The 18,024-nt window shown below is 47.9% G+C and overlaps 1 protein-coding gene across 1 annotated transcript; it reads right to left on the bottom strand.

The window, feature by feature from the left end:
- Positions 1-2,028: 2,028 nt before the first annotated feature.
- On the bottom strand, positions 2,029-16,853 carry F10 (coagulation factor X). Its single transcript, XM_051169784.1, has 8 exons — positions 16,690-16,853; positions 15,215-15,378; positions 12,148-12,172; positions 11,103-11,216; positions 9,305-9,436; positions 6,499-6,734; positions 4,170-4,287; positions 2,029-2,671 (listed from the first exon to the last, which is right to left on the bottom strand). The coding sequence occupies exons 1-8, from the start codon at positions 16,757-16,759 to the stop codon at positions 2,046-2,048; spliced, it is 1,485 nt and encodes a 494-aa protein (XP_051025741.1). The 5' UTR covers positions 16,760-16,853; the 3' UTR covers positions 2,029-2,045.
- Between the last annotated feature and the right edge of the window lie 1,171 nt (positions 16,854-18,024).

Raw genomic sequence — 18,024 nt, 5'->3', positions numbered from 1 at the left:
ATCTGCCCTGAGGACCTGCACTCTCATCACCAGCACCACGGGGAACCTGGGTCCCCATTGCCAGAAGTGCAGGGAACCAGTGCCCCTACTGCCGGTACCACAGAGAGCCTGAATCCTGATAGCCAGAGCCACAAGGGGAGATGCTCCACTAAATCTAGGATTTGCCTTCCTGGCCCCAAGTCAACTCAGGACTTGGGTGTTGGATTTTATGCTTGTTTGGAAATTGTTGGTGATTCATTAAATGTTTATTGTAAAAAAATGTCTAAAGTGAAAGTGTTCTTTATAGTCTTTTAAAAATAGTTTATTTTTAAAATCTGTGTGAATCGGTGTTTTGTCTGCATGTGTGCCTGTGTGAAGGTGTTGGGGCCCCTGGAGCTGGAGCTGTGAGCTGCCGTGTGGGTGCTGGAAATTGAACCTGGGTCCTTGGGAAGAACAGTCAATGCTCTTCACCACTGAGCCATCTCTCCAGTGTGAAATTTTACTTTTCAGTGTCTGTTCAGGCTCCCTGTGTGCGGACCCTACACTCACCCAGAATATTGCGCTTGTCTTTCCATTGGTTCAGGGACCTGTGTGGGTCTTGTCCTGGGGTCATTGGAGACCAGGGAGTTCTTGTTCTTAGGGACAGCCACAAAGGCCACCCATGCAGGCAGACCAAACTATGGTCTCCCCACTGCTGACCTGCAGGCAGGGCCAGTGGACTATGCTGTTGAGAGGGTTTTCCAGTGTCCACTTCACTGACCCAGCCTTGGCTGCAGAGGTCAGCTCTGCTCTCAGACCCCAGCCTCGCTCTCGGACACTATACAATTCTAGGAAATCAAGGGTTGTTTTTGTTGACTTTTCCCAACCTTGCAACATCTGTTTACAAAGGACTCTGTCCAGCTCTTGACTTGGGGCAAGTTTTGTACTGGAACCTTTGAACTTTGCTTAGGAAAGTTATGCAAAGCATAAGCTGTGGGGATTGCTGGAACGAAGCTACTCTGCTTACTGGAAGTAGGCTTGTTTCCACAAACATGTTAACTTGGGGCTTGAAGGCTAGAGGGGTGAGACAGCCACACCATGCCTCCAAGCCTGCTTTTGTTGTATGATAATGTCTGGAAGAGTTCTAGAAACTTCTGGGTCAGGCCCACTCTAGAGACTTAGAATTTAATGTCTGGGATGAGGCCAGGACTTAGGCTTTGCACAGACCCACATGTTGGAGGGTAGGGTCACCATACACTAAAAGTATGCTCAGGAAGAAGGGCCTGTGACAGCCAACACTCAGGGTTTTTTTGTTTGTTTGTTTGTTTTTAACCTCAGTAAAACTCATTTAGGCAGCCCATCTTGGGAGAGTCTTGTGCACCCTTATCACTCAGTCTCATTCAGAAAGACACAGTGCACACCTGCGCCACAGCCCAGCCTGGGGTGAGTGCATGTGCTATCAGCTCAGCTCAGTACGTTCAGCAGCCAGCACAGTTCAAGAAGACCTCCTGCACACACTCAAAGGTAGCCAGCCGAGCATAGGAGTGTGCCTGGCTTAGGTCTGGGTCAAAGGTCCCTTTATTTAGACCAAGATGGTAGCCTTTCTTCCTGGGGTGGGTTCTTTGTTTTCAGTGGATGTCATGGTACCAGCAATTCTCTTTTGTGGAGGAGAGTGAGGGTCCTCTGGTCAGGCAAATGAGTGTCAGAGTCTGGGCCTCCCTACCTAAAGGGGCTGAGGGGCTGTGCGCGCGCATGTGTGCATGCCTATGGCTGTGGACATTTATTTTCAAGGTCAGTTTGGCCACTCAGAATCAGAATCGTGTGCTGTGACTACATGCAGCGATGGCTCCATCTAAGTGTGAGCAGAGCCCTGACTTCCTAGAGTGCGGTCTTCCATCTGGCTCAGGAAGAGGAACCTTCGCCCACTTAGAACCTGTTTCTTGTACCACGAAGGCAAGGGATGATCAGACTGAGACCCAAAAAAAGCCCATCACTGCGGGTGCGCAGCTGCTCCTGAGAATGTTTCTGCTCAGGCTGTGATGTAAAACAGTGCAGGTGTGACTCAGCAGGTCTGGAGAGCGATTGCTTTAATGGGGAGGACTTGTTGAGCTTGGGGTCCCAGTTGTGGGCACCACCGTGGCTTTTGCCGTGGCTTTTGCCGTGGCTTTTGCTGTGGCTTTCATGGACCTGTCAATCCACTTGAGGAAGGCCGTGACCTTCGTGTAGACCCCATATTTCCCTTTCCTCGCACACCCTTCTCCCCAGCTGACAATGCCGGTCACAAAGAAGGTGTTTCTGAACCGGGTGACATGGGGGCCACCACTGTCCCCCTGGCAGGCATCCTCTAGCTTGGCATCGTAGCCCGCACAGAACATATTCTGTGTGATGGAGAAGCTGGTAGAGAGCTTACAGGTGTTGCGGTCCACGTAGGGCACCTCCAGCATCTTCAGGACTTTCGACTGGCGGCCCTTCTCGTGCGTGCGTCCGAACCCGCTCACGATGCCTGTCTTTTGAGTCATCAGTGTGGCCTCGGCCCAGTCTTTCTCAGGCAGGCAGGCAGGGGCCACGTTTATGTGGAACGTGATGGGGCTCTTCAGCTTGAGCACCGCGATGTCGAAGTCATAGGTGTCCCGCACAAACTTGTTGTGCTTTATTACTATATCTACCTCATGCACCATCTCATTGCCTTCCTCCTTCTCCGTGTTGCGGTCCCCTGCAGCCAGAGAAAGAGAGAGCAGGTGGCACTTAGTTCCCTGAGGGCCTGGAGTTTGTATAGCAGCTACTTTTAGGCCTGTCGTGAAGGAAACGGAGGCAGGTGGATGTATCGTGAGTTCGAGGCCAGCGTTGCCTTCATGGTACATCCCAGGCCAGCCGTATTACATAACCAGATCCTGTCTCAACAAGAAACACAGAAAAGAAAGAAAGAGGGGTAATGAAGGAAGGAAAGGAAAGAAAAGAAAAGGAATGTGCTGCCTGGTCTTATGTCACTTGACACAAGCTAGAGTCATCTGAAAGTAGGGGACCTCAATTTGAAAATGCCCCTATAAGACTGGGCTATATGCAAGCTTACAGGCATTTTTAAAATCAGTGATTGACGAGGGAGGGTCCAGCCTATTGTAGACTGGTGGTCTTGGGTTCTATAAGAAAGCAGGCTGAACAAGCCATGGGGAGCAAGCCAGTAAGCAGCACCCCTCCACGGCCTCTGCATCAGCTCCTGCCTCCAGGACCCTGCCCTGCTTGAGTTCCTGTCCTGACTTCCTTTGATGATGAACTGTGATGTTAAAGTGTAAGCTGAATAAACCCTTCCCTGTAAATAAGTTTTTTTCAAAAACAAAACAAAACAACAACAACAACAACAACAGAGCCAAGCCAAGGAGTGTATGTTTGTATTCCTAGCCCTCAGAAGGATGAGGCAGGTACTTTGTAAATTCCAGAGTAGCCTGTTGTCTTAGAAAAACTCATCTCAAAAAATAAAAAGAAAGGTACCTAAAATGTCTGTCTTTCTTCCGGGGGTTCACCTTCTGATAGTGTTTTTTAAGAATCTTTTTTAAGGTTTATTTTACTATATGTATGGCTATTTGCCTGCATAGATATGTGTGTGCACTGTGCGCATGCCTAGTGCCTGTAGAAGCCAGAAGAGGGCATCACATCCCCCTGAACTGGAGTTACAGACAGTTGTGAGCCACCCTTTGGGTTCCGGGAACTGAACTCAGGTCCTCTGCAAGAGCAGCAAGGACTGTTAACCACTACACCATCTCTCCAGCTCCCTCATCACAGTTTTATGTGCAGGTTTAGGACTCCAGTTCTTTCTAGTGTCTCATGGGTCTTGTAGAAACATATCAAAATGAACTAAAGAATTCATAAATGAAAGAAAGAGCCCTGAGAGTGACATAGAGAGCGGGAGGGAGGCTTTTGAGGAATGGACACTAAGAGAGAAGTGTCCTGAAAGGCATGTAAGAGACACTGAAGAGGGAAGTCCCTATGAGGAGTGGCCTGGCCTGGGGAGGTCTGTGCATGACACCCTCCCCTTTCCTCCAACTCCCCTGCTTCTGCACCCATCTTCCTGAGATGAGCTCTCAGTCTCCAAGTACGACTTCTATATTTGGGCAAGTGGCGCTGACAGATCCCATGTGTTCTAGAGATCCTGGAGAGAGCAATGGTGTCCCTGGGGCTTGAGCCAGTCATATCCCCAGGGCTGGAGTGTCACTTACCTACCCTCACCCTGAATCGCTTGGCTTGGTAGAGGCAGTGGGCCGCCGTGAGGATGTAGAACTCATTCAAGATGGTCCCCCCACAGAACCCCTCGTTGTCTTCATTGATGAGCAGGGCCTGTGACCAGAACAGAATGTCTATAAACCACCTACGGTCTGCAAGAGGGCCATGCCAAACTGACTGGGCCATCTGAGCTCTCTGAGGAGTCTAGAGAGCCTTTCCTAGGAGTCTTATGCCTGATTCACTGTCCATGGCTTTCTCTACCTACTGGGCTATGCCAAGAGCCTGCTGTTCCTGTCTGCTGTCCAGAGAGTGCATGGTACCTTCCTCCTAGTTCCTGGTCCCATGTACTCCACCCCGCAGCAAGGTTTGCCTCTACCCTCACTAGTCAGTCCTACAGCTCTTTCTGACCCTGCATCTCTTATGGCATCCATGCAAGTGGCCCAGCCTTTTTGTCTGGCTTTGTCTATTCTCTGATGGCCATCTTGTGAGTCATTCCCGGAAGCATCCATCCTTGCCTCCTCAGGTTAGGTTTGCACTGCTCTAACAACTGACTGACTAGTGGTCCACAGATATTTCCTGAGGCTCCAACCTGGGTCAAGAACTACCCTGGAGGACACCTTCACCTGTCTCCTTCCCACCCAGGTGACAAGGTCACTCTAACAGAACCTCCTCTTTGATCTCTTCTCAATCAGTTCTAGCATTTCCCCCCTACTATGCACAGAAAAACATTTCGCTGCAGTAAAAACTTTTGGGTTTATGTGGCCGAAGTCATCTTTGAGTGACTCATGACCTAGACCAGCTTGGCTTTGCAGAAACACCTTCCTTCCCAGTGTCCAAATCACTCAGCCTGCAGACCTGTCTTCCTGCTCACGGAAGGCATGGCCTTCCATGCCACGGTCTGGGATGAGCTACTGAGGGGACATATGGCTGCTCTTGAATGTGATGTTCTGCTGACAAGTGCTACTGAGTAATGGGCCAAGGGAAACAGGAGAGGGACCATGCCTGTCCCAGAGCACAGGGCCTGCCGGGCTGGACACCAGGTGTTGACTGGGTTGCCTTTCTCCAGGGAATTCCCTACTCTCTAGTGGGAGTTAGGGCTGCAATCAAAGATTTGCAGGCTACACATGGTATCACCTTTAATCCCAAGACTAGGGAGCCAGAGTCAGGCAGATCTCTTGTGAGTTCCATACCAACCAGGCCCACACAGTGAGACCCTATCTCAAAAACAAAACAAAACAAAAATCAAACAAAAACCCCAAACAGAAAACTCCACTCTTTAAGAATTCTTGATGGTTGTTCATAGCTAAAAAGACAGTGAGTTTGTCTCTTACTGATTTTATTTTCTCTTTTTTATTTGAAAGATGTATTTATTTTTATTTTTAAAATTACGTTTTTGTGTGTGGGTGTATACAGGCAAGTGGAGGTAGCTGTGGAGGCCAAAGGTGTCAGATCCTCTGGAGCTGAAGTTACAGGAGCTTGTGAGCTGTCTAACACAGGTGCCAGGGATTGAACTCTGGTCCTCTGGAACAGGGTTACACACTCTTACCACTGAGTCATCTTTCCAGCCCCTATTTGTCTTTGATAATTACAAAAACTCTAACCTTGCTTGAATGACAAGGGAGAGGAAGCCAGTTTAGGATCTGACAGCGCATGCTTTTCCCTAAGGAGGAGCCAACAAGAGGCTGAGTTTCTCTTATCTAGACTGTCAGGGCCCCTGGTGAGTGCTCTCCAGTCTTCCTGGCAATAAGAGACCTCAGCCTACTCATAGCAGCCACTCTGGGCCCAGCACCATACCTGTGTCTGAAGAGGGTTGCACATAGGCTGAAACTCAGGCCCTGACAGTGGAGGGTGTTTAGGTGATCTCTGGGGACGGCTGGTGGCTCTGTGCCTGTGGTTCTCCACCTTCCTAACGCTGCAACCCTTTCACAGTTCCTCATGTTGTGGTGACCCCCCCCAACTGTAAAGTTTTCGGTACTACCTCATAGCTGTAATCTTGTTATTGTTATAAAACGTAATGTAAATATCTGCTATGTGACCCCCAAAGGGCTTGTGGCCCACAGGTTGAGATCTGATGTTCTGGGGTGTTTGCTTCTAGGAGAGGTGTTTCGGCTTTGGGCATTGGAAACCTCAAGTGTCAGTGATTCCTTAAGGCATTTTACCCGTCTGAGCATTTAGATGTTTTTGTTTAAAATTTTTTTTCTCGAACTAGAAATGGAATGATCACCACTGGAAAGGACCTTTGCTGGCCATTAGGGGGTTGTCCCACTGGCCTGAGGAACAAGAGGATGGTTGTACTTGCAGCCAGTACTAGCTTATGCCCGTTACCTGCCAGGGACACTCTCCGATGTCACATTCCCGGCCGCCCACAATGCGAGTAAAGTTTCTACTGTCCTTCTTGGGGCGTGTCTCATTGAGGTTGAGCAGGTCATAAGGATTCTCCGTAGGGTGTAGGATATCCAAGTCCCATGTAGGGTCTTCAGAGACAGACTCGCTGCTGCTGGTGTTCTGGGCCACAGACCTCTTCCTGCGTTCTAAAGTGACTTTTCCACAGGGGAAGGGCACTGAAAGAAGAGGGGCAACAGCGGCCTCAGAAAACCCAGAAGCTCCACAGGCCCAGTGAGGCTCCCTGGAAAGCTAGGTGTGATGGTCAAGCCTGGCTGAGAATCAACAGAGAGATTAGCAAAAGGCAGCTCTTGGTATCTACAAGGATGTTTCTAGATTAACCAAGAAGTTAAGGGGAGACTTGTCCTGAGTGCAGGCAGCAGTATCCTGGGTCTGGGAACCAAAAAAAAAAAAAAAAAAAAAAAAAAAAGAACCCAAATAAAATTAATTAGAGAGAGAACCCAGTTGGCACAGACATTTCTCCATTACTGGCAGCTACTTACTGAGCCTCTTTGCTCAGCCATACCTCCCCTACTATGATGGGAAGAAACCTCTGAAAAGCTAAAGCAAACCCTTCACCCTTTAAATTATGTCATCTATTTTATTACTAAAATTCTGGCTAATACAAAAACTTGGTACTAAGAGTGGGGTTGTTGCTCTGGCTACTTAGTCATGTGGTTCAAAAGGCTCGGGGCTAGTTTGCGAGATGAAATTGAAAGCATTTGGAGATGTGAGCTAGAGAAACCTAGAATTCTCTTGGCAGAGATAAAATGGGTGGTTCTGATGGGCTCTCAGAAGACACGAATCCTGATAATCCTGATAGAATTGTGGATAGCAAAGATTATGATCATGAAGTTTTTTAATTTTTATTTTTTATGTTTTGGTGTTTTGAGACAGGGTTTCTCTGTGTAGCCTTGGTTGTCCTGGCCTCACTTTGTAGACCAGGCTGGCCTCGAACTCACAGTGATCCGCCTGCCTCTGCCTCCCGAGTGTTGGAATTAAAGGCGTGCGCCACCACCACCCAGCTTAATCATGAAGTTTTAGAAGAGATCAGGAACAGGAACTGGAACTCTTTGGGGAATTGGGTTGGAGGCTGTTGACTATGAAGACTTTACATTTTGCTTATGTTCTGAGACTGTGGGCGCCATATTTTAAAGACAACAGGCAGATTAAGTAGGTAGAAGAAATTCTTGGCACCAGCATAGTTGTTGCTAGCTGCTTTTAGCTAGGTTTACAGTGAGAGCCAGAAACAAGAGCCAGAAGACTTTAAAGCCTTCAAGTTTTGCAAGAAAAGAGCAGAAACCAATGGTAAGAAAGGCTGAGCGCAGCGGCTCTTCTGTGCCAGTGATGGTTTAAGGTCAAGTGGTGGCCATGTGGCCTTTCCTTGTGCACCCATGATATGTGAATGTGACCTTAGCCAGTGAGGACTGGGGACTCCGTTGCCTGGAGACACAATGCCATATTGTCCCACAGTTTGTTACCTCTGGGCTGAAATATGTAGTTACAACCTTTTGAAGCATGACAGGCAAGCTCTCCACTGCTGAGTCACATCTTGGCCTTTTGTCATGTTTTCAGATATTAAACTTTATTTTGAACTGACTTGTGATTATCCCTGGATTTAAAGCAATTTCCACACATATCAAGAAATAGCTCCAGTTAAAATGTTCTGAACTACCTTAAGCTTTAAAAAATGTCAATGGAAAGCCAAGTGTGGTGGCACATGCCTTTAATCCCAACACTCGGGAGGCAGAGGCAGGTGGATCTATGTGAGTTTGATCCCAGCTTGGTCTACAAAGCGAGTCCAGGATAGCTAAGGCTACAAAGAGAAACCCTGTCTCAAAAAAAGAAGTCAATGGAAAAAAACTCATTTTTTGGTTGTTGAGAGAGTTCATGTTACACAGTTGGATTCATCCTTGAAGGATGTATTTGGAGCTACTCTTTTCTGATTACTTAATTTCTGAAATAAATCATCTTCAATGAGCAGTAGATGAGAGGGAAAGAGGAAGAAATGGATCAGCATGTTGAGTCCACCTCATCTGTATGTTTGGTTGCCTGGGATCTGTGTGGGCCTGAGGCTCTGTAGTTCTAACAGACCTGGAGATGCTATGGAGGAGTCAGGGACCATTTATAAGCCAACAGGCTGGCCTTTCAGAGTTGCTACCCATAGCTCATCATGTCCGTACGGCCCAGATGAGCCCTCCTCATAGATCTTACAAGGGATTCATTCCCCTGGCCCTTCATGTTCCTCAGCCCATCTGCTACTCATTTCTAAGAGCCTTGTTTGTGGTTTTGTTGCTCATAAGACTCAGCACATCCAAGTAGGGCCTTGATGACCCCTAACAGCAGTAGCACACAGCCTCCGTGGCCTGACCACCCCTACACAGCAGTGGCACACAGCCTCCTTGGCCTGACCACCCCTACACACCAGTGGCACACAGCCTCCATGGCCTGACCACCCCTACACAGCAGTGGCACACAGCCTTCATGGCCTGACCACCCCTACACAGCAGTGGCACACAGCCTCCTTGGCCTGACCACCCCTACACAGCAGTGGCACACAGCCTTCATGGCCTGACCACCCCTACACAGCAGTGGCACACAGCTTCTGTGGCCTGACCACCCCTACACAGCAGTGGCACACAGCCTCCTTGGCCTGACCACCCCTACACAGCAGTGGCACACAGCCTCCATGGCCTGACCACCCCTACACAGCAGTGGCACGTTGCCTCCATGGCCTGATAAACCCTACCTGAGGAGATGCAGGACTTGCCATCATTACCCAGGAAGTAGCCACTGGCACAGGAGCACACCACTGAGCTCTGCTCCTCTTTGCAGAACTGCTCACACTCTCCGTTGTCTAAGCTGCAGAGTTTCCGAACAACTGCAAAGCAGAGGACAGATGAGCCTCTTATAGACACATGATGAAGTCAGACATGACAGCTACACCTGCTCATCTCAGTTCTGCCCAGGCAGGGGTATGCAAAGGACCAGAGTCCCAAGGAAGACATATGTGGATGTATTTGGTTCCTACGATAACAGAACAGTGAGCCAAGTGAGATGTCAGCCCCATGTAAGCCTTTCTCCCTGTTGCTGCTTCCCCAGATCATGGCTGGGACATTTGACACATGCACAGGCCATGGGAGGGACACCTAGCATCCTTACAGGTCTTCAGAAGACATTTCCATCTGTACAAGCCATGGAAGGGACAGCCTGCATCCCGTGGGCTCTCCACTGAAAAGCTTTGTGAGAGAGGGCAGGCATATGTTCTCTGTTGAGAGCTGTGCACATCCTGTGAGTCCAGGGTGCTGCCCTTGGCACAGGGGAAGAGTTGCATCCTCGCTGCAGTGGGTATTTGAGCACTGTCCTGGTCCCACTATTACACCAAGCACCTTGCCGTGGGCATGTTGTGTTTTTGGATCAGGGTTCCTGAGAGACCCAGAAGGAAGTCCCTAGGAAGTGTATGGCAGGAAGCCAGGAACGAGGTCCAGAGTATACAGAAGCAGGGGTGGGGTTCTGGTGTCATTTAAGTTCCACTCCTCTGTATCCACACTATCAAGCCATGTAAGTGAAGCTACCTCAGGCTACATGAAATCGAGGCATAGTACCCACTTAACTCCCTTGGTAACTCCTGGCCTGCCCATTATATCTCAAAGCTGACTGAGTCCGTAGGCCCTCCATCCACAGTATCACAGACCAGAGGCAGTCACCTGCGTCTAGCACATGCTGATCCAAAGCTCATCCTAATGAGCATCTCAGTCACAGTTTGGTTTACAGCCCTCTACTTGGGCTTGGGTGAAAAAACAATTATGGAGTAAAATCTACCTTAAAGGAATTTTATCTCCAGAGTTGTGCCCCTCACTAGATTTGGTAGTCTATTGTGTGCAGATGTGTGGGGTTCTGTGGATTGGTGCATAATTATAGGCAGGAGCTCTGCTGGGGAGAGTCCTGAGGGCATCCAGATAGAGATCTCACTCTGTAAGGAAAGCCATTTAACCCTGGACATGGTGAAATACATCTGTAGTCCCAGCGCTTGCGAGGCTGAGGCAGGAGTTGCTGGGAGCTAAAATTTGGAGTGGGCTATTTAATAGTTCTAGGCTAGCTTTGGATAGAGAGTGAGACCCCCCCCCTCTCAAAAAACAATAAATAAGGAAATGCAGTTCTTTCTTGTTAGGGAAAACTAGTCTGATGGTAACCCAAATTTTCATTAAAAAACGTAGTCACCTTTGTAAAAATAGCTTGGTGATCTCCCTATAGAATCAAGTGAGTGTATCACAGACCTAGAACTGGGTGATCTAGATGATTCTTTGAGGTTTGTGGTGACAAATGTAAATACAGGAGACAACTCAGACCATTGCTTTAGGGCAGAGCAGACAGTCTACCTGATCCTCACCTGCCTCCTGGAGCCCTACACCAGCTGTGGCCCACGTAGAAGCACTGTCTCTCTCACATTGCACCCCACCAAGCAGCTAGAGGACACCTACACTGCTTCAATGTGTCAGAGAATGACACACCGATGACCCAAACGCCCGTGAAGCAAAGGCACTCACAGAATTCACAGTTCTTGCCTTCGTAGCCCTCTGAGCAGGAGCACGTGTACTCCCCACGGCCATCTCGACACTTGCCTTGATTCTGGCAAGGATTGCTTTCACACTGGTCGCCATCTGCAATGACAGGGGTTGGAAGCCAAGGTTGAAGGCATTTCGTCATGGAAACCTCTGACACCATGCACCCCTCGCCCCTGCACCCACTCTGTGATAGCTTGGGCTTGCCTCTCCCCCTGAGAATAAGTAATCATATGTCATACCTACATTTCATTTAGTTTCCATTTTGGTGGCTCTGTGTGTGTGTGTGTGTGTGTGTGTGTGTGTGTGTGTGTGAGAGAGAGAGAGAGAGAGAGAGAGAGAGAGAGAGAGAGAGAGAGAGAGAGAGAGAGAGACCCCTGTTCCTTGCATCATTGACTGGGTCCCTGATTTCTGCTGGAACATATTACAACGTATCTGTGGCCAGGGCGAGGTGCTTTGCCTCCCTGGAAAGGAGGCAGGCAAGGGGACAGTGTGACACTCGTTTCTGGACTGGGTGCTGATCAGGAAATGTGGGGAATCTTCTTCCCGAGGCCTCTGGGTGTGGAACGAGAATAAGAGATTGATCCAGCCCTAGCTGAGGCTCACCTCTCATGGTATGCCACCCACTCAGAGGCAGGGCTAACTGTTACTTTGAAATACTTCCAAGTAGTCATGACCAGTATCACCTCTGATGGTACGAACAGTCATCAGGGTGACCATCTTTCAGAGAGCCCAGTATTTCAAGCCCCACCTTTTGCTCTGGCTTGTTATACTTATTTAAAATATGATGGAACTCTGCACAACAGAACAAGACCCATTTAAAAAAGATGTGGATTTTAGTGACTAGTAAAATTGGAATCAATATAAACTTACTATAAAATACTTAAAGCATTATAGAAATTCAAGAGGGAAAAGTGTAGATAAGTAAGGTTTGAACAGGAATGTTAATTCAAAATGTTTTCAAAAGCCAATCTGTTCTGTTGGTTTAAATATGTTCTCTCACTTATGATTGAATCAGGAAATAGCTCACCTTTGTATTTGTTCCAGAATTCTTCCTAAAAGTAAAAATATTTTAGAACAAATTAGAGAAAACAGACATTTCACACTAACAATGACCATCGCCAGTAACCTGCCCTGAGCAATGGTCCAGAACTTCTCCATCTGAAAGGGAGAGATGCCAGGATACTTCACTCCTGAGAGGGCCTGCCTCCCATCTGCTTCAACACAAGGCTCTCGCTGAATGTTGAAACAATATTGCAAGGTAACCAACAGGAAGTGGGCTAGAAGAAACAACTCATACACCAGTGGAGTATGATGCTCAGTTAAAAGACCCTATGCTCAAAATGAAGAAAAAGACCGCAGGCTCCAGTCATCATTGTATGAGGGGGGAAAGTGTAACTGCTCATTAGCTAAAAGTGGGTCAAGGCCTACGTTACATAGCGAATGGACACATCCCCGGCCCATTCAGATCTATCTGGGCCCTCAGAACAAGGTCTTATCTAGACATGGAACTTTGTGGCTGTGAGTTAGGATGAAGACCTAGATGAGGTTTCCAGAATTATCAAATGTTTTTAACCAAAAAGACTGTCCCTTTCAAAGTAAGGGCACCTGGAGCTAACAGTAGGGGAAGGCTATGGGAGATGACAGTGGAGACATTGGGGTAATCAGGAGTCACAGCTCACACAGTCTCTTCTGGCACTTCCAATGGTCCCAGCCAGGCCTGGCTCTTGGCTTTGCACTCAAAGCCTCCAAAACATCAAGCGAATAAATCCTTGGTACTTTAAGCTGCTCAGTTGATAGAACTCAGTTTTGGTAGTCATGGCAGTGAACATGCTGGCTTTTAAAATAGTTCAATTCAGCTGAAAAATGATCTTAAAGCATTAAAGATGAGAGCAAGCATGGACCCCAAAAGGTTTTACAAGAAAAATGGCAGAGATGGTTTCCCTAAATACTTCCAGGTTGGAACCATTGTTGATAATCCAGCTGACTCTTCTACCATTCACGGGTTCCCAAGAAACAGAGGAAAAAGACTATTGTGGAAGAACTGCTGGCTGATTCTGAATTCAGGAGATTTAATCGAAGGAAGTATTCAGAAATCATGGCTGAAAAAGCAGCAAATGCTGCAGGAAAGAAGTTCCGGAAAAAGAAAAAATTTCGCAATTAAAATCCACAAAGCATTTTATAGATTCCCCTTAATTTGCTGAAGGTTACCACATAATTTATATAAATGTATATAAATATTTTGTGATTTCTGTTTGGAAATAAAGCTGGCAAAATAAAAATAAATAAATAAAATAGTTCAGTTCAGACCGGAGGTGCAGCCCAAAGCAGAGCATGTGCCTAGTTTGTGGGAAGCCCTTAATTCATCCTCATGGGAAAAGGATAAAAAGACAGACATCTACAGATATCTTCTTGGTGCAGAATATATTTTCAAAAGTCAAACAGAAATAGGCATGATGCCTGTAATCCACAAGGATTGAGGTTCAAGGCTATTCCTCAGCCGCATAGAGAGTTCAAATCCAGCCTGGGTGGGCTACAAGAATTCTTTCCATTTTGGGTATGCAATTCTTTAAACTTTAGCACATGCATAGTCTTGTGTGCCCACACATAGTGTAGAAATATACACGGTCCCATCTTCACGTAATCCCTCAATTTCAGCCCCTTGCCAGTTGCCTGAACCTGTCAGGGGCTGGTACCCACCACAAGCTGGCAGCCCTTGAATAAAGCAATAATGTTTAAAGAATGTCTGATAAATGAGATCACACATGAAATGGCCGTGAGGTGCCCGTCCTTCAGCATCCCGCCTCCAGTGTGTGTCTGGTAACTGTGCACCTGATTTTGCTCTTCCTGTCGCTGGCTTGCAATGTGCTTACCTTCACCCAGCAGTGGATGATGCTCACTATTTACTGCTTGGGATAATTACGACAGGAGCTGCTGTAAGCAGTTATGCCTTGTGTGAGAGAGTTTTTAAAAAGGAGAATACGTTTTCATCTTTCTAGGTAAGTGCCCAGGGATGGTTTCCCTGCAGTGGTGGGAGGGGAGGGGGGTCACTTTACATGGCTTTCTGAAAAAGTCACACTATTTCAGAGTGCATATGAGGTACACCTCCACACAGGTGGCACATGAATTTGGACACCCTGGTGGTTTCCTCAGCCTCCCAGTCAGCCGCTGGCCACAGGTATACTGATAGCTACCGTCAGCATAGAGGGTCTTGCTCTGCCTTTACGTGGAATTCCTCTGATGGCTAGAGGTGTGGAATATCTTCTTGTGGGCTTGTCACCGTATTTAGTCTCTGGTGACATGGCTGTTCGAATCTTTTGTTTATTAAACTTTCTTAGGTATTCATTATTTCTCTTAGGCTGTGAATTCCTTATGGATTCTGGACCCCTTGTTGGATGTGTGAGCTTCAAACATTTTTCTGGTCAGTATCTTGTATATTCATTCTCTTAACTGCTTTTTCCCCAAGAGAAGAAATTCAATATGATAAAGTCCAGTTGATTAATTTTTCTCTTTTGAATTATCTTTTGGTGCCGTGTTTAAGGACCCTGGCTAACTCCGTGTCCTATATATCTACTAAATGTTTTTCTGGTCTTGTCCTTAGATCTCTGATTCAGTTTGTGTTAGGTTTTGTTTAGTGTGAGAGTTGTCTCTTTAGGGTATAAATGCACAGGTGTTCGAATACCACCTCCATGTGCTCTCCACTCGCAGGCTGAAACTCATTGTTGGTATTTATAAACAATAGAATATTTCTCCCTGTGAAGACACACCCTTGTTTCCTCTCTTAAGGGTTAATCTTATGTGGCCATCAGGTACCTGACTAAGGTAGCACACCCAGGAAGATGAGTTCCCCTGAAGATGTGCTTTCCTTCCCGTAGTTCCTCCCTGCTTGCACACTCCCTAGGAAGCCACCAAGATGGCCAGCTAGGCCTGTCCACCTTCATAGGTTTGTGGATAAAGATCCAAATCTGGGCCAGCTTGGAACACTGCAACAGCCCAGGAGCTGGGATGGCCCGGCCACAGCTAGGAAGCAACTGAGAGGACCCAGCCCCCAGCTGACAAGGATGGTGACACCCTCGCATAGACCCGGCCTGACTTACTGTCTTTTCTTTATTCTTGAAGATTTCAGAGGCCTCTTCATAAGAACATATTTCTTCCATACACTCTCTTTCCATATTTGCTCTCCTAAACTCTTCAAAAAAAAATGAGTTTGCCCTCCGAATCCTTGTCAGGACATCGTTGGCGTGTTCCCGGTTAATAAACACTAGAAGAAAGGGAAGGTGAAAGGCCCTCATCAGTTACCAGGTCTTTTATCACCCAGGCCTTTACGAATGTCTTTTTCCATTTATGGAATATTCTTCCCCAATATCATAATTAATCCTCATTGTCAACCTAGGAGACTGAAACATAGCTCTGGGGTTAGTCATGAGGGTGTTTGCAGAGAGAATTAACTGAGGGGAAGATGTGCACTGAGTGTGGACAGCACCAGTACCTCATGGCTCAGAGAGAGTAGAGACGAGAAAGGAATGCCCATCAGACCATACGTTCTACCTTCCCTCTGGTCCCCTCTGCTCCCTGGCTGCCACGGTGGGAGCTGCTCCTCTCTGCTCCCTGGCTGCCACGATGGGAGCTGCTCCCCTCTGTCATGTCCTTCCTGCCATGGTGGACTAAGTCTTCTGAGATTGCAAACTGCAGCCTGACTTCACTGCTTTGTGGGTTCTTCTTTCTCTCACCCTTTATCTCCTGAGTTCCACCCTGAACACTAGATAGGAGAGAAAGAAGGATAGAGGAGAGAGAGGAATAGAAAAATCTCTGAATCTAATTTCTTTCCATGTTAACGTTGTGAGCACTTGTCTATGGAAACCAGCAAAGACTCCACAAGTCCTGACACACTATATACTACCATGCCATGTGTTTCGTTACTTGTGGCCTTTGGTTTTTCCGGTTCCTGCTTGTTACTGTCCTCACACATAGGGCTCTCTCTGCAGTGCTGACTTTGTCAGGGAGTTGCCAACATCGAGCCATTGATTGGGTGTCAGCGGGTTTGCCAGCGATGTTTTCTTCCATAAGGACTAAATGTTTGGAAGGTACCCTGCGTTGCCGAGGTTGCTTCTCATACTGGTGCAAGGCTGGGTCTGTGCGCACAGAGCCTGCTCTGGGTTAACTAAAATACACCCCCCCCCCTTTTTGAGCAGGCCTGGGATCTGCTTGTTGCCTGTTTGTACAGTATTGCCTTGTGCAGTTCCTGGCCCAGCTGAGCTTCTCAAGCTTGGGGGCCCTGTCTCTTATCTCCTCTGTGCTTGGGATGGCTTTATCTCTATGTCACTCTCTCTGCTCATCTTTTTGTTCTTATCTCTGACTTCCCCTCTCTCCTTATCACTCTCTCTCCCTCCCTCCCTCCCCGCTCTGTCTTGCTTTCCTTCTTCTCCAGATCCTTTCAATTATATCTCCTTGTACCCCACATGAGCAGTTGCAGCTGGCCCTAACTATACCTTTAGAAGCCAGGCTGTGGCTGGGCCCACCCGCATCCCTTCCTTCTGGGCCACTCTGCAGTGTGAAGGGCCGGAGCACTTACCTCCTCTCCCAGGTAGCAGGAGGCTGGCCAGGGCAACACAGAGCAGGCTGAGTCGCAGCAGGCTCTCCATGATGTGGTCAAGGACAGCAGCTGCTGTGACAGGCACGGGGCAAGGTTCACTCACCCTGGGCCGCAGGTGGTCATGGTCCTTCAGCTTATCTCAGCCTCCTGATTGGAGCCTGGGCCAGCAACGAGGTCAGGGGACTGGGAACTGTGGTCACCAGCCCCAGGCTTCCCTGGGCAGGTTATCTTTATCCAAAGCTGTCTGGCAGGGCCTGCTTTGTGCTGAGAGCAGCAACAGCATCTTATGGGCCTTTTCTGGTTCTCTAACACTCATCCTAGGCCATGCTAAAACTTATACATCCGGTAAAAGTGTCACTTTCTCGTCATAGTTTTCAGGAACAAAAGCCGAGACAGAGATGATGTAAAGTCTGGGTACCAGGACAGATGCGGGATTTACACCCAAGCCTTCCATCCCCTGGATGGCCCCAGATGATTCTGGGCACAAGCGCAGGTTGAGGCATGTGTGTCTCTTGGATAATGAATGGTTCTCTGTTCTAGTCATGGAAAAAGCCTGGGCTATTGGGGGACAGGCATCCTGACCCATTGGTGTCTTGACACAAGTTTACTTCTCTGATATGTGACATCCAGGAGAGTTCACACGACCCCACGGCACACATCAGGGTTGGGGGCAGGCCTGGAGGGTGGAGACTGTGTGAAGGGTGTCTGATGGTCTGCAGAGCATATGGTTCACACGTTGGGTTGGTTCTGCAGTGGGATGGCCATTTCCCCCTCAGTCCTGAAAGAGGAGGCCAGGGAAGGGCAAGTCATTTGAGGGATGTAAATGTGCAAACAGCTCCTCTCCCACTATGTGGCCAGATGACTCTGCTATGTGTGTACATATAATTGGGGCTGCAAGACAGGCAGTGGGGCTCCCCCTGAGCCCTGAAATCTTCTTTGTAATGTCAGACTCATAGGTTCTAAACTCATGGTGTCACAAGGAGGCACCATCAAAAGCCAATGCTCCAAAGTCCCTGGAAAGCAGCAGCAGTACCAGCAGCAACAAAATACCATGGATTTGGCTTCTGAGGGGACAGTGCCCATGCTGTCCTCACTTTCTACAAATGGAGGAGACTGCTGGAGCTCACATTGATCCCATCCTTATTAAAAGCTTCAGCTGGAGCTAGTTTTGAGCCTGAGGGGCATGCATACTGTGCCTGCACATTGGTGGGCAGACACGGGCTTCCTTATGCCCACTGTACTGGCTGCAGCCTGTGCTAAGTATGGCGGTTTTTTTTTTTTTTTTGGTTTGGCTTGTTTTTTTTTTTTTTTTTT

This window comes from Acomys russatus, chromosome 27, assembly GCF_903995435.1.
Source record: "Acomys russatus chromosome 27, mAcoRus1.1, whole genome shotgun sequence".
NCBI lineage: Eukaryota > Metazoa > Chordata > Mammalia > Rodentia > Muridae > Acomys > Acomys russatus.
This window is presented reverse-complemented; position numbering and strand designations above follow the sequence as displayed.